The sequence below is a fragment of the Typha latifolia genome, chromosome 10, assembly GCF_019914945.1.
Source record: "Typha latifolia isolate L0001 chromosome 10, TyphaL0001v2, whole genome shotgun sequence".
NCBI classification, from domain to species: Eukaryota; Viridiplantae; Streptophyta; class Magnoliopsida; order Poales; family Typhaceae; genus Typha; species Typha latifolia.
The window spans coordinates 3099887-3116043 of NC_133095.1; the positions used below are offsets into that span (position 1 = coordinate 3099887).

At 38.1% G+C, this 16157-nt stretch overlaps 3 protein-coding genes across 4 annotated transcripts; 1 reads left to right on the top strand and 2 right to left on the bottom strand.

Annotated features, from left to right (window-relative positions):
• Window positions 1-256: 256 nt before the first annotated feature.
• Window positions 257-3478, bottom strand: LOC140796157 (uncharacterized). The gene is made up of 2 exons (XM_073149051.1): window positions 2835-3478; window positions 257-1003 (listed from the first exon to the last, which is right to left on the bottom strand). The coding sequence occupies exons 1-2, from the start codon at window positions 3420-3422 to the stop codon at window positions 644-646; spliced, it is 948 nt and encodes a 315-aa protein (XP_073005152.1). The 5' UTR covers window positions 3423-3478; the 3' UTR covers window positions 257-643.
• Window positions 3479-3705: 227 nt separating this feature from the next.
• On the top strand, window positions 3706-8505 carry LOC140796156 (CDP-diacylglycerol--glycerol-3-phosphate 3-phosphatidyltransferase 1, chloroplastic). The gene is made up of 8 exons (XM_073149050.1): window positions 3706-4317; window positions 5055-5121; window positions 5214-5288; window positions 5391-5442; window positions 6750-6835; window positions 6912-6986; window positions 7167-7261; window positions 7857-8505. The coding sequence occupies exons 1-8, from the start codon at window positions 3791-3793 to the stop codon at window positions 7957-7959; spliced, it is 1080 nt and encodes a 359-aa protein (XP_073005151.1). The 5' UTR covers window positions 3706-3790; the 3' UTR covers window positions 7960-8505.
• LOC140796155 (uncharacterized) lies at window positions 7633-15272 on the bottom strand. 2 transcript variants are annotated; one of them, XM_073149047.1, is made up of 3 exons: window positions 11452-15272; window positions 10570-10673; window positions 7633-8182 (listed from the first exon to the last, which is right to left on the bottom strand). In XM_073149047.1, the coding sequence occupies exons 1-3, from the start codon at window positions 14975-14977 to the stop codon at window positions 8069-8071; spliced, it is 3744 nt and encodes a 1247-aa protein (XP_073005148.1). In that variant the 5' UTR covers window positions 14978-15272; the 3' UTR covers window positions 7633-8068. The 2 variants fall into 2 exon arrangements, with proteins under 2 accessions (XP_073005148.1, XP_073005149.1); XM_073149048.1 differs by having other exon boundaries at window positions 10570-10662; window positions 11452-15271.
• Between the last annotated feature and the right edge of the window lie 885 nt (window positions 15273-16157).

Genomic DNA, 16157 nt, shown 5'->3' on the forward strand with positions numbered 1-16157 from the left:
AAAGCCTCAAGCATTTCTGCATGGTTTATATCCAAAAGACCTGCAAATATTGTGACTAAATGGCATTTAAGAGTATCTCAGAACATGATTGGTTTGTCTTGGCTCAGACAGCATCAACCCATAAATTCACATATACATTGTGTCTGCAAACGACGGTGCTTTACCAATTTAATTACGATGCATATTAAAATCTATTATTACAAATAAAAAAATAAATATAATTAAATTGCAAAAGACTTGCAAGCAACCCCCAGAATACCATCAAGAAATCGATAGGTGAATTGGGCAAAAGAAATCCAGTTGCCAACAGTCTAAAACCAAAAATTTCTCTGGTTCTATCACAATATGACAATAAAAGTAGGTTGCTAAAATGCTAATTGTTACAACCAATTAATGAAATGGTTATAGTATTTGAAAAACTTGAAAACGCACTTGCGTTTTGCTTGGCAAATGAGTACCTGATACAGGTGACAGGCAATGAATGAATGGGAGGCCCAGGCAAGATTCTGATCCAACTTGTGTGATTATAAAGGAAAAGAACCTCACATTGCTGCTGCAAATTGGTCTCCAATGCCTCTCTGTACCTCACTGTAAAATTGGAAAACAATATCCATGTCTACCTTGTGGCAAGCTGTCATGTCAACTAAATCTTTGTGCAGTGTGCATCTGTACCGTGCCGAGTACAATGATGATAACCTACGCTCTCAAGAAATTTTCTTATCTCAAGTGCACTGCTGTTGCTTGCCTGCAGCAACCGCTCATCTTCCTCATATATGAGGTACGGAGCTTCACCTTTTCTTCTAGACAAAAGCCCCAAGGCACCTCTCAAAACATGGTATTCCCAGCCTTGGACATCAATTTTGATCAGCAAAACTCGTTCAGCATCTGGAATGACTTCATCCAAAGGGATTGTGAGTACCTCCACAGCAATTTCTTCATTAGACTTGAAGGCTAACTTTGCACCAGTTGCAGAGATGGCACTGTTGTCAAGACGGCCAACAAGCTGATTCATCATAGCAGTAAAAGTAAGAAAGTAAGTACTCAACAAGCCTAATTTAGTAAGAGTGAGCATATTAGCACGTCCAAGATTAAAAAAGAACTTGTCAATCAATCATATAATTGATATTTCGATAGGCTCAGATTATTGACCAGTTCTTCTATCTTCTAAATCAGAAATATGAGTTGCGTGTATGAATAATAGTACTCAACTTGAGGTTGGGACTAGATATGTGTCGGCCATATAAGATAGCAAGTCAAGAATTGTACTGTAAGAAACAGCTAAGAAATATAGCTGAAAGAATGTTAATTATTCACCTATCACCAATACATACAGAATGGAAAATAGCATGAACAATTTACTAGGTATGCATCTCTTCACCCATCTTGCAAAGGCCCCAACAAAACATGTTTGGTCATCATGAGATTATAACCATAAAATAATTTCTTTGCTGGCACGAACTCACGTCCTAGAGAATAAAACCTTAAAAGAGTACTTTTCAGAAAAATTATCTGCACCAAGTATTTTTCTTCAAAAAAGTACAAAAAACATCCGACATTATGCAATATCCGAGGGGGTTTACAGTCCAAGCAAGCTGAGTGCCAGTGGGAAGGTAATATATCTAAACTTTAATTAAGTATTACGATTGGAACATCTTCAGAAAAAACATATCCAACTAGTGACTTACAGAGTTCAGCTAAAATATAGTAGTATGAAATATGAAAGGTAAATATGGAACATTGAAGTTTGAAAAGAAGATAAAATAATAAAGACAGTGCCCATATGGTTCCACACATTCACCAAAAATAGAATCATGAATCATCTAACAAACACAATTGACCATAAGCTAGTAGACTGGAGATGCATCTAAACAAAGTTAGATACTTGGGCTAAGAATCCTGCAGTAACTCATATAAAGTGAGGTGGTGTAAAAATGAGTTCCTATAAACCATGATTCCTGCAACAAGTCATATACCATAAGAAGTTAAAACATATTGTGGCGAGGAATGTCTAATCCATGGCAACCACTATTGCAGCTGCTAGAAAATTTATAGAACAACATGAAGGATGACCTTCTGCCAGATATCAATTTCTGTTATATTATGCCTAATTTTGAAAGGAGAAAGCCATGGTATCAGTTCAAAAGATGTTGGTGTTAGAGAAAAAAAAAGCATGTATATAATTATTAGTTGCAGAAGTCTGTCTTTTCTACAAATTATTATGATTAATGAGTTGTTTTTAGAAGTCAACAAATATTGCCTACATATTCGGCAATGATCTACTAAGGTTAACTGCAACCTAAGGTTCCTGAGAAAAAAAGATTACTGCAGCTCAACAAGACATTACAGAGAATCCTAGAGGAAGGTCTTCACCAAATGATAAGTATAGATCACTTTCCAAGCGTGCAAAATCATAATTTTCTTTTCATATTTTTTCCTCACAGACAACACTTACTCAAATTCATATAATGCACTATAACTGCCTTTATGGACATTTGTAAAGATACCAGTTTGAGGAATGACTCTTCACCAATGGAAGTTTCAGTGTAAAACTTGCTTTGACAATTTATCACCACTTATAAAACACCATACATAGAAGATCTACTTAGCAAGTATGATTCTAGAAACTAGTTTGATAAAGTTTGTTTTGCCGGCAATTCCAAGATACAGTTGGCATGCTAGATCATCCTCTTGCTGATTGGATCTAAAGTTCTTGAATCTAATTAATTCTCTATTCTATAATCTTGTGATCCAATCCTTGCTACAAGTACATGACAATCACACCACCAATGTAAAAGATAAAAATGCTTCAATTGCATCCCCAAGAGAACCATTACCTTATGGAATGTGATGTTTCCAATCCGGTCGGAGGCGGCTGCAGCATACACCGTAACCTGGTCCCTGGCCCGATTCAGGAACACGCCATCGCAAATCCTTTGCAAATTCTCAAACACAGGCTCGAAGGCCACCACTCGGAACCCCATGGCGGCGGCCGCGAAGGCCGCCATCCCCACATTAGCCCCCACATCCAACACCAATCCGCCATCCCTCTCCTTCCCCTCCAAGAGATCTTGGATCGTCGCCGAGATGTCGGGCTTTCTAAAGGACTTGCCTTTGAGCATCCGCACTATATTCTTGTGGGGCTTCTCCGGCAGCGCCCCGAAGTCCGCGAGCGAGAAGAGGAAAGGGTAACGTACGCCTTCGACGAGGCTGGCGAAGACTGGAGATGCCTGGGGAGAAGCGAAGCAGTCGTAGGGTCGGATCCCGTGGGATAGGGTTAGGGTTAGAGTGTGAGGGGATCCAGGGTTAGGGTTTGAGGTGGGGTAGAAGAAGAAGAGGAGGAGAAGGAGGGATGAGATGGCGAGGATCAGGATCTTGTGAGAAGGGAGAAGGATGAATTTGTCTCTCCGCCATGCGTTCGCCATCTTTTTCTTGTCGACAATGGAAGGAGGACACCGGAGAGTGGACTCTGGAGTGAGAGTGATCAGTGTTATGAAGACATTCTAGTGTACGACACGTCGACGTTCTAGCATATTTGCAAAACCTTACCTCTAATTCGTGTTTATGCCAAAATGACCTAGAAAAAGTGTTGGCAGTGGAAATGTGGAATATCACAAAGATTAAGGTGGTGATGTGCAAAACATTCCTTGGAACTTGGAAGGTAAAATTGCAATATACAACTGGCGTAATAGCCAAACGTAGACTGCCACATATATAGATTGGAGGAAATTCTTACATTTTGAAATGCAGACGATCCTTTAGCGCGCAAGAAGCGCCGCCCTCCGTCTTGCAAATGGTTCCCCAAGCTCCCCAAGCAGCACCCTTCTCCTCCTCCGATATGCTCTTCAAAACCCTACTAAGGTCCCTCCTCCGAAACTCTAACCCTAGATCCCACCTCTCTTCCTCCTCCTCCTTCTCCCACACCTCCAATCCCCCTTTTCCTCTCCTCTCCCCTTCTCCTTCCTCCTCCTCCTTCCCGTACCGTGTCTCCTTCGCGCTTCTCCTCACCTCCTCCCAGTCGCGGATCTTCTCTCCGTTGTCCCGATGGGTCCCCTTCTCTGGCCCGCTTTTCCTTTCCTCGACGCCGTGGAAGCTGTCTCAGTCGGCGACCCCGCTCTACTTGCGCGGGAGGGGGGCAGTGTTCCCTACGGACTTACTCAAAGCGAGGACCTTTCCGATTGTATTACCATTTGGCTCGGTGAGGGAGGTCAGGAGGCGAAATCGGAGCGTGGATGGAAAGATCGGCGTTGATGAGAAGTTTCTGAATTTGCCAAATTTGGTGTCGATCAGTAGGATGGTGTCTGGTCCCGTAATTGGGTGGTAAGTTGTATGACATTGAATGATATTGTTTCCCAAAATCAGATGATCATTTTAGAGATCGTGGAAGAATGTGTGATTTCTTTAGCTCTTTTATCATTTCTTGATACACGCAGAAGTCAATTTTAGCAATTAGTTGTGAGATAATTTAGTAACCATGTAGTATTACATATGGGTTATTTACAATACCGCTGCTGTAGAATGCTGACTTTCGTTGTTGAAGGATGTCTATGGAGAATACAAATGAAACTTTAGTTCAGTTGACTTGTGAAATACATATCTCGTTTTAGGTCCTTAGACTGAGTTATAGCAGAAATCCCTTGGTAGGAAACATTCTATTCTCATGATTGTTCTTCTCTGCACTCAGTTTTTGAGCTAATATGTGTCATTTTGTTGTTTGCTCCGGTAGTGCAAGTTGGGAATCCAAACCCACATTGATTCTGTTCTGTAATTATACGGAAGTGTGTGCATATTTTAGAAAGATCACAAGTAAACAATGTAAGCAGAGATTCTTTTCTAGCCGGAACAACAATGGTTGAGACAGGCTAGATTGATGCATGCTTATATTCATTTTGGAATTAGTGATGCATTCATCGTCAATATGGATTTTGTGTTATGATACTAAAGTTTGTTTGGAAGCCACATGGAGGTGGGATTCCTAATTGATTAGGAAAAGGAAGATGGACTTGGATAATGTTTCATCATTGTTGAAATTCTAACAGATCACACAACCTCTGTAGGATGATAATAAATGAATGGTATCTTCCTGCTTTTGGTGCATTGGCTATCTCTGGAGCAACTGATTGGGTAAGCAATTCACTACCAATTACAATGGTGAGAATATATTAACCAATATACTTTAGTTTGTTACTTCTCATGGTTCTTTGTTGTTGTCGCAGTTGGATGGGTTCCTTGCGAGAAAGATGGGTATCAATTCAGTGTTTGGATCTTACCTTGATCCACTTGCCGACAAGGTTTAATATCTATAAATCCAATGGCTTAGAGAATGCCAGATTAATCTCTGCAGCATTTCAGCTTAGCATGATTATGTTTGAGTCTTTGACTTCTTTTGACAGGTTTTAATTGGCTGTGTTGCTGTCGCTATGGTGAAAAAGGACCTCTTACATTGTGAGTAGTAGCTTCATCATTTTTTTTTTGCTCAACATGTATGTTTCCATAAGGGAACACTTGACATGCTTGATATGCTTAGACCTCCCAAATGTTGTAGAGCAGCAACTTGATTTACAGAATAATCGTATCAATGAAGCAAAAATAATATGATATCTGATTTTTATTTTTTGTATGCAATAACTAATGACACTCTCTAGGTCCATTTGATAGTAATAGAAAGCTTTAGATAAGTTCAGGATACTTCTTGGATAATGTGGGGGAGCAACTGTTAAGAATTTTAGGTGCTGGCCAAGTTGTGAAAGTTTCATTTTGATTTTATGCATATCAGTAAGAGGAGAAGCTACATCTTTTCAATGAATATCAGTCTCCTACAATATGCAAGATGGCATTTATATTTAATATTGGTGGTGCATTTCTTTAGGGATATTGAGGTAAAGAAATGATTTACCCCCCCCAAAGAAAAAAGGTTCCAGACATGAATTTGAATTCTTGCAATGATAAGTCTGATTATCATATGTGGTTGTCATTTATCATGAGTCTATGTGCATCTTAAGTTCTTGCAATATATAATTGAGGATTAACTCATCTTAAGTTCTACATGTTGGTCTTGTGGCCTTACTACTAGGGCTGTTAAAAACACATCGGCTTGTGAGCTCGGCTTGAACTCGGCTCAAGCTCTAAATGAGCTCAATCGAGCTAGATTTGGCTCACTTAAGCTCAGCTCAGATTAGCTCAATATTTTTTTAAGATATAATATGATATATATTATCTATTAAAAAATTATAATAATATGTTGTATCATAGCTGGTAATTCACTTTAATATAGGATGATCTAGATTTGAATCCTAGATATTACATGTAGATTGTAGAAAGTCTAATTTTTTAAATTTGTTGGATGGCAATTAGTCCTGCATCGGGAAATAAAGAGTTAGGAATCATTTTTATATATGTCCAGCTCTCAAAAGGTTATAATGTTGTAGCTGTAAAGTAAATACAGAATAAGATTTTTGAAAAACCAAGCCAGCTTGAGCCGAGTGGAGCCAGCTTGATAATCTTAGCAAGTCGAGCTAAATATCAATCAATTTTGAGTTGAGCCGAGATAGGCTCAGCTCGCTCGAGCTCGGCTAGTCTACACCCCTACTTACAACTAGAAGGTTTTAAAGTTTAAACACTGCAGTGTCATTAACTCTTCTCTAGATGTATCATGTGTTATTTTTCATATAACTAAACCTTGAGTAAAAATAATACAATACAATGATGATATACTCTGACTTGTGTCCTTTTCTGTTATGCTGTTTGAAAAGCTGGACTTGTTGGCTTGGTCATCGTAAGAGACGTTGCTCTTGTCAGTGGTGCAGTGTATAGACGAGCTTCTATCTTGGGGTGGCAGGTGAGATTCTCACAGTTAGGAGGCAATTATGCAAATTAGCTTTCTCAAATCTCAGCAAATTTATTTCTTATTTTAGTGGAATTCTTGGTCTGATTTCATCAACCTTGATTCAACCCGTCAAGAGAAGGTGGAGCCTCTCTTTATTAGCAAGGCATGTCTTTCTTATCTCTCTCTACAAATTGGTTGACTTGGTTTAACCATTTGCTCTTCCATAACCTTGTAACTGAAGATACAAATATATACAATATCTTTCATTTTTAACTTCAAAGTTTATTAAGAAAGAAGTATACTTGCTTTATGTCATTTTACTGAGATTGGAATCTTGTTGCAGGTTAATACAGTACTCCAGTTGATTTTAGTTGCTTCTGCACTTCTTCAACCAGAATTTGGCACTGAAGAAACCCAGTTGTACATAACATACTTGAGGTAATTTATACTTTTGTTAGTTAGTTGTGGGAAATATCCATGCAAAAAAAGTGTTTTGAGTGTGCACGAAATTAAGATAATTTAAAAGGTCAAATTTGGAAAGATATACATGCAAAAAACCCTATCCAAGATAATGTTTAGATACATCTCTATTCTGTCTTATACCATTATCATAATAATGTTCTTTACTTTAATTGACCTCAGTATCTGTTTCATGAATCAAAGGATTTCGATATGGGCATTTGTAATAATTGTCTTTACCTTTTCTAACTTGTTATGTGCCTTCACTCTTGCATCTTTATGTAGTCCTAAAGCTCCAATGATTCATCTCAATTCTTTTTAAATACTACTTAACCTGCTTAGAATGCAAGTTCTGCACTGAAAGGCATTTGTATTCATAAACTAGCTCAGATCCTGTTCTGAGTAGTGTTGGGTTGTATAATGTGAGAGATATACAATATTACAATCCATATAGATTTCTGTCCAGGAGATCCTCTTCATCATCCTTTATCACATCCATTAGCTGTTTTATCTATCAAAGGACAAATAAGTCCAATTATTTCAAACTGCTGAACCAAATTGTGAATGATTGCAGTTGGTTAGTAGCTTCAACCACGGCAGCATCTTCCCTGGCATATGGGGTGCAGTATCTTTGCAGTAGACCTGCTTATACAACAAGAGCATCCCGGTCCAGCTGAAGCAACAATAAGTCCATAACAACATGCCTCAAGATAACACTAGGAGCTCAATGGTGGTGCAAAGGATAGTATCAATCAAAACCCATGCACCTTTACAACTTCATCGCTTTCAAAGCAGTTTTTCCAAGTGAAGGAGTCGCCACTCATCCCATTGGCTGAGGTTACTACATGTTGCCCGATTCCATGAAGCAAAGATCCTCGGATCACATGAGAATTTCACACACTGAAATGCAATAAGATAAGTTGAGGATCCATGAATGAGCTGAAAGAGCGCTGTCCAATTTGATAGAGTCCATCCAGCAGCTTGTAAGAAAAAGATACTTGGAGGTCACCATGTACTATTGTGGGTAAAGCGTGTTTTCTTGAAGGAATTGGTGACTAATTTTGAACTGCTTTTATAGGTAGTGATGATGTCCAACTCGTTCTTTATTTCTTAATAAACTTGTAAAGTTGTGTAGGATCATAGTTATCAGGTAATGCTATTGAGGCAAATTCACTGCTACAGCTGGATCCAATTGATTAACTTGGATTCAGTTAATTTTTTGATGTTGGCATATTTTGATGCATGCTTTCTTCAAATCACATATAAATATAGCATGAGAAATAGAAAATTCGTCTGTGTTTGTGTGTCAAAATCTAGATGTTCTGCTATTTTGGAGGGTAAAAAAAATATAGAGAAATGAGAAATCAAATGGTGTCCAGTTAAATTGAGATCTGAGACCGCTCCAGAACTCTAATTAAATACGTGACCTTTTAACCATCTATACACCATCCAATTGGCTATGACTTTCTGTACTTACAAGGCCCATATCAAAGTGTTGCAGGAAAGCCAATCAAGCCCTAAGTTGTCAAATCTAACGAATCTTAGGATGAGTTAGAGTGATTTATTGACTCTCCAGTAGTCTCTAACGTTTATCAAGACCAAATTTGACCAAATTCATAGAATAGAACTCAACCATCTAGAACAAAATATCATGCATTAAACATGTATCGATACAGTTCGGAACAGAAAGTTAGTACATCCAAATGAGTAAATAATGCATCCAAATGTACCAATTTAAGGTCCCCAGGACAGTAAATACCACAAAACTTGCATGTACAACATGAATGCAGTGGCTTAGTGTACATTTCACTTTGTGGTATAGGAATATGTTTATTTTAAAATAAGCCTATTATTTTGGTATAGTAACTAAATAAGAAATTATTTTATTTTAGTATAATAATTCATCATTCTCTCTCATCTTCTTTCATATAAATTTTAAAAATAATTTAATAACAATTAACAATTACTATTTTACTTCTAAATTAAAATATTTAATTACACATTATCTCAGCTACAGTTGAAATTCTCTCCCTCCACTATCTCTTCTCTTAAATATCGGTTATCTCAGCTATAGTTTAAGTTTTTTCTCTTATCTATCTCTTCTCTTCTTTTAAATATTAATCTCATCTACAATTGTGGTTCCATCTTTTTTAAGACTAATAAATTCTGCAAATATTATTAAAAAAATTAAGCCCGCACACTTTTCCCCAAGTGTGAGCTTATATCTCCGTATTATCACATAGTGTGGACTTATAACTCTGTATTACCGTACAGTGCATTATTATTTTCTCATAGTGCGAAGTATATAGAATATTTTAAGTCCACTTATAATAAAAATAAAATTATTTCAAAAAAATATTATTTGTCATTTGCTTTCAAACGTCACTATTTTAAGTACAATTATATTATTCTTTAATACTTGGATATCAATTTTATATCACATTAAATATAATTATTACTTATTATACTAATATCGAACTAAATATTAGAATAGCTCATAATAGTATTAACTCTCTTCTTCTGGTATACCAAATTAGAATTATTATATCTATTCCACCCTTATTCCACGGTGAACACAGCCTAAGCTCTATGCCTAAGCTAAGCTGCAAAAGCAAAAGTAGATGCAATACTAAGAAAATATCTAACCTGAAAACTAAAGAAACTATAATTGATCAACAGGTCTCTGAAAAGTAGCATTATAAGGCTATTACATTGATCATGATAAACAGTGGATAAATGGACAGAAATAGCAATCAAATAAATCTCATTGCGTAGAAAGAAAAAGAACACCTAGGCAAAACACTACTTAAGAAAGAATAAAAAGATTGCACCTACATGATCTTTAAAGGCACTACTAAATGCTTCTAGCATATTTAGGTATAAGCATCCTTTTAGATAATAGCCATTGCAGGCTGTGTTCTAGTAGACAACACATTATTGTGGCTTATTTCTTTCATAACTATCCAGTGTTCAAATTTCAAAAATTAGATTCAATGCAAACACTAGCAGGTACTAAGGTATTAAAATGCTCCAATCACATGATTTTCAAATTATGTTAACATGCATTGGTAACTAACGTGAACATATGCGTCACTAACTTGAGTACATTAGAACTCCCACTCTCAACTTGGCATCAACCCTCAAATCTAATAGAACTCTATTCTGTGCCGGAATGTACTAACTTCTCATGCATGACATTTCCTCGAGACACGAAACAAGCAATCCAATAAACCAACTGGTATTTCTTATGGGTGTCTAAACATGCAACACAGTCCTAGATTACTCACCTCTTCATATATGATTTGCTCGGCCTCAGCTAGAATTATCCAACAGGACACCTCCCAGACCGTCTTTTGGCACCATCTCGGACCGTCTTCTGTCTGATAAAGCACTGATTTGCTTTTAAAATACATAAGATCCTCATGGAATGGATATGCAGTATAGATAAAAGAACTATAACATCCAAACCTAAATTATTTATGTAAATGTTTGGACAGGAAGCTAAAACAGTAGTACAGTACCATTAGCTCTTATGTTCATTTCAGCACTTATTTTAATTAATGGTAAGTTAAGCAATCAATTCTTTCAATTTTTATAATATAAAGAAATCCTTTAAGGAAGTCAGACTACTACCCTTCACTAGATAATCAATTGCATGAGTTCTTTAATACTATCAAATGTTCTTAAACTAATGTCTTTCCTGGGTTAAGTCGAGATATACTGGAGCATGAGATGGGGCATGCATATTAAAACCGTAAGAAAGTACCTTAAATTTTAAAATTTAATAGCTTTCATGAAGTAGGTAGACAAAATATGTGCACATTATATAGTCAAAATTTTGTTTTTACTAGCAAAATGGACAAGCATTGTGATGTCAATTTTTACAGGAATTGATATCTAACTAGGTATAATTTATGCAAGACAGAACCATTATTATCTAGAGGGCATGTCAGAAATGGACTCTAAATCCATCACTCTTGCTTCAATTTCAGCAATCTCTTCCTTCAGTTTTCTAATCTCCATTGCAAGTTGAGATTCTTTAGCAATGCGTAGAGCACGTTTTTCCTCTATTCTTTCCATTTTATAGTTTGTCTGCTCTTGCGGAAGAAATCCTGCTCTTTCCTCTATCATTATCAGGTCAGAAACAGATTCTATTTTAAATGACTTACTGACATCCTGAATGGTTGTCTTGTTCTCCTTGTCCAATAGAACAGGCTCCTTTAATTGGCGATAAGCAGAAAGTCCAGTATTTCTTCTCCTAAAATCTTCCCTACTTGCCTTGTTCTGCCTTCTCTTATTTGCTGATGCCAGAACAGTTCCTTCCGGTTTCTTTATCAGTAAAATTTCATCAGGCAAAATGGTGGTTTGCTTAACATCTTTCAAAGATCCCTTGCCTTCCATGCCGGACGGATCATGCACATTTATAGAATCATGACCAGATCCTCCAACATTTGTTCTCTTTACACCATCCTCAATTCCTACTTTATCTCCTTGCTGGTTTGCCTGCCCGGCTGAATCACATGGAGACTCTCCATCACTTGTTCTCTCAACATCTTCGACAATTGCCTTATCCTCCTGATCCTTGTCCAAAACTATCTTTTTGTCTTCTTTCCCATTTGCCTGTTCTGGTGGAAGAGTTCTTTCAGCTTCCTTTACCACTGTTAAATCACATGGATTATCTCCATCGTTTGTTCTCTCAAAATTTTCAAAATTTGACTTCTCCTCTTGGCCCTTGTCCAAAACTGCCTTGTTCACTTCTCTCCCGCTTGCATCTTCTGGTGGAACAGTTCCTTCAGCCTCCTTTACTATACTGGAATTATGTAGAGACTCTCCGTCATTGGTTCTCTTAAAATCATTGACAATTCCCTTCTCCTCTTGGTCTTTGTCCAAAACTTGCTTGTTCTGTTCTATTCTATTTGCCTGTTCTGGTGGAAGAGCTTGTTCAGCCTCCCTCACTACAGTTGAATCATGTGGAGACTCTGAATCATTTATACTCTTAACATCTTCAGCAACCACCTCCTGCTGGTTCTTGTCCACACTTACCTTGTTCTCTCTTCTCTTGCTAGCTTGTTCTGGGGTAAGATTTTCTTCAACCTCCTTTCCAAAACTTAAATCACATAGAAATTCTCCATCATTCATTTTCATTAAATCCTGCACACTGTCATTTTTATCATCTAAAATTACGTCGTCCTCCCTTATCTGCTTTGCCTGTTCCATTTGAGGAGATTTCTCAGGACCGGAAAGTTCTCCAGCATTTGCAATCTTAACATTTATCAGAATATCTCCCTTGTCCTTGTCTACAATATCTTTACTCTCTCCTCTTTGATTTGCCTGCTCTGGTGAAAGAGCTTCATCAGTCTCCTTTGCCACAGTCTGGTTGCAAGGAGACTCCACCTTTATTCTCTTATTGTCTTTCACAATAGCCCTGTCCTCGTCCATGTTTGCAACTCCCTTGTGCTCTTCTCTCTGATTTGCCTGCTCAGACGGAAGAGCTTCACCAGACTCCTGTGTGGCAGTTGGTTCACAAGGAAACCCTCCATTAACAACTCTCTTTGTAGCAGTTGGTTCACAAAGAAACTCTCCATTATCAACTCTCTTAACATCTTCAACAGTATCTGCATTTTCTTTGTCCATCTCCATGATTTCTTTATTATCGCCTCTCTTGATTTCTTTCTCTGGTAGAAGAGCTTCTTCATGCTTCTTTATTGCAGCTGGGCACTGAGGAGACACTCCATCATCAGTTCTCTTAGTATCTTCCACAATTACCTTCTCTTTGTAGTCATCCATAACTCGTTTACTCTTTTTTCCCTGTTCTTGATCTGCTGAAAGAGTTTCTTCATGCTTTAAGGCAGTTGGTTCATAACGATACTCTTCAACAATTCTTCTTTCAACACTTTCTATGGTAGCCTTGTTCACTTTGTCCAATACAGCAGATACAGAAGTTTCTCCAATCGGTGCCCTATCTTCAATTATGGCATCATTACATGCCTCTGAGACCTGTTTGATTTCTCCTTCTCCCCTAGTAAATTGATCCATCGGTCTCATCACATTAGTACGCTGCTTTTGGATTTCAACAACATGAGGTGTAGGCTCGTTAGATTCCATGTACTTCTTCTTCAGTCGTATGTTACAATTGTTAAATGCAAGCCACTCTGAGAGCGTGGTATCATAAAGATCTTGCACCTTTCTCTTCTTACCATTAGGCAAAGTCCGAATTTTCTTCTTCTTTTCGACTGATGTCATCTCCTGCAATCTTTTGACAAACTTTGGACTCTCAGATCCATTTACATTTTCATCTGCAGCTATACCACAATCCAACATATGCTGTTTCCACCATCTTGAGTATGCGAGTGTGACATTCAACTCAAGGAGATGGGGAGGCACATAAAATGCAACATTCTTTGCTGCAATATCATAAGTCTCCCATGCCACCTCCCAATTTGAGTTAGCACGAGGGATGCTGCAGGGTAAATCTTGATTCAACCCAAACTGCATTGCCACACGGTGCGGAAGATATTGTTCGATACAATCCAATCCCACTAGCTCACAAGCCCTTATACAGTGAGCAAACTGTCTGGACTCTTCATCTCTACCAGCATCACCACGAATCCATGCACCACTCTCCTTATAAAATTTGGGCTTACACCAATTACTCAAACTAACAGCATAGGGCCGCCATAGGAACTCAGTAGGTGACTCAAGAACCACCTGCACAAACGAGAAGTCCATCTTCTTACCTACATCATGCCACCTCGCTGCCCTCGGCTCACCGCTATCAAGAGATTTCTCACCCTCTGGCCTCAGAGATGGGAACCGCTCCCAAACCCATAGTTGCATCACATGAAGAGGAGCCCATACAACTAAAGGATACTCCTTTGTACTTCCACCAGCAACCAGATATTCCTTCAACTCCCGCAAGTCCCGGTAAATGGTGGCAAGGACCGCGGGGCCAAGAGCAATCTTCACCCCTCGCGCTAATCTAATTGCAATCGGAAACACATGCTGCTTCAAGGTCTTCTCAGGATGACTGCAGAAGACAAACCTAGATAGCCACAGAGATAAGAAGGCAATATGCTCCAATTCATCGCCGTCGCGCTCCATGTAATGCTTCATCCACGCCGAATGGTCTGCCTTCTTGCATGAGATCCGGTTGAATCTCAGGCGCTCCTCAGTCATCTTCGCCTCGATGTCTTTGAGTTCACCCACCAATGACTCCCTCACCGGCTCGCCGAGCACCGGAAAACCCCCAAGAATCATGACGTCTTCGAGCGAGATCGTGGCCTCGCCCCAGGGGAAGAGAAAGGAGTTAGTTTCCTCACACCAGAACGCCGAGACCCCAAAAATAGCGGATGGGTCTCTCCTAATTCGGTAAGTAGATGCCAAAATTGCTTCCAAGATCCCAGCTTTCTTCCAGCAATCACCGTATTTGGGTCGAAGCTTGCCGACCCATTGGTCCCATAGCCGCGGCGAGCTCGACCACCCTTTAAAGAAGACCCTTGGCTCCTCGGGAGCAATAAAAGAGACGCCCTTATACCTCAGAGGAACATAAGGAGCTCGAAGGAGGCCACCATCTTGGTTCGCGCATGGATTGATGAACCAGCCGTTTCTCTTTATGGGTTCTCCAGGATCGGCGAAGGTGACCATCTCCACCTCCCGTTCTTCAACCAGGAGCTCTTCGTCTCCCTCTCCATCCATTTCTTGGAATCCTTCGTTATAATGGAATCCAACAGAAGAGAAAACAAGGGAAAAGGAAGGAGAAAGAGAATTTGTGTCAGGAAAGTGGCGAGGAAGAAAGCAAAGATGGGTTTTTGACGAGGATTTCGAAGATTTCGGGGGAAGTAATGGGCTCGGAAAGGAAGGTCTTTTGCCTTCCTTTTTTCCCTCTTCAAATATCCGACCATCGAATTGGAAGGATGGAACCCAAAGCGAGTTAGATCACATTTTAGGAATAAAAGTCTTTCCTCTTGGCTCTTGCCTATTTGCACTCGCTAAATCACACCATTCCATTAGTTTGTGGGCCACTAAGCCTGCATAGAAACGGTTTAGGGTTTATACTAGAATGGGGTTGAATTAGGGTGCATCAATTTGATAGCTAAGAAGTAAAAAGTCTCAGAAATTATGTGTGATGCTGTACGGTAAATACTAAATAGATGATCCACATCTATTAAGGGTTTTTTTTCATATATACCCTTCAAAAATCTCATATTTATTTGTATGCCCATCTAAATTTGATATTACCCTTCTTAAATATATATATATATATATATATATATATATATATATGCCTTATAAAACTCTTATTTACCCTTATTTTTTATATGAATATTCTTTGGAGCTAACTAACAGTTAAAATTGAACAATTTTGAAGGCTATACATGCAAACAAAAAACCCTTTATTTATTGGGGGTTTTATATAATGTCATTCAAAACTTTTCAAATAACATAATTACTATTATATTTTTCAACAAAGTTAAATCCAACGAATCATTGTTACTTGAAAATTATCTAAAGCTATTTTCTGAAGAATAAAAAATTTCTGTGAAAAATATGATATTTTCTAATAGCAATTATAATAATTTCAAACATTTTAAGTGGCAATTAGGTTAAAAAAAAGCTTCTATGCTGTTAAGGGACTCTACTTATAAGTATTGTTAAAAGGACTTGCTTAGATTTCTACCTACATCACATTTTTTTTCTTAATTTTTCTTGCATCTCCATTTTTAACTCTTAGAAAATAGATGTATCAAAGCTTAAATTATCTTTCATGCTTAACTTAATTTAACTTTCCCATTAAAAAATTAAGAAATAAAAAAAGCCAGTCTGAAAGAGAAGAGAAAAAAAAAATACTTAGGCTGTGTCTGCTACAATCCCAAGA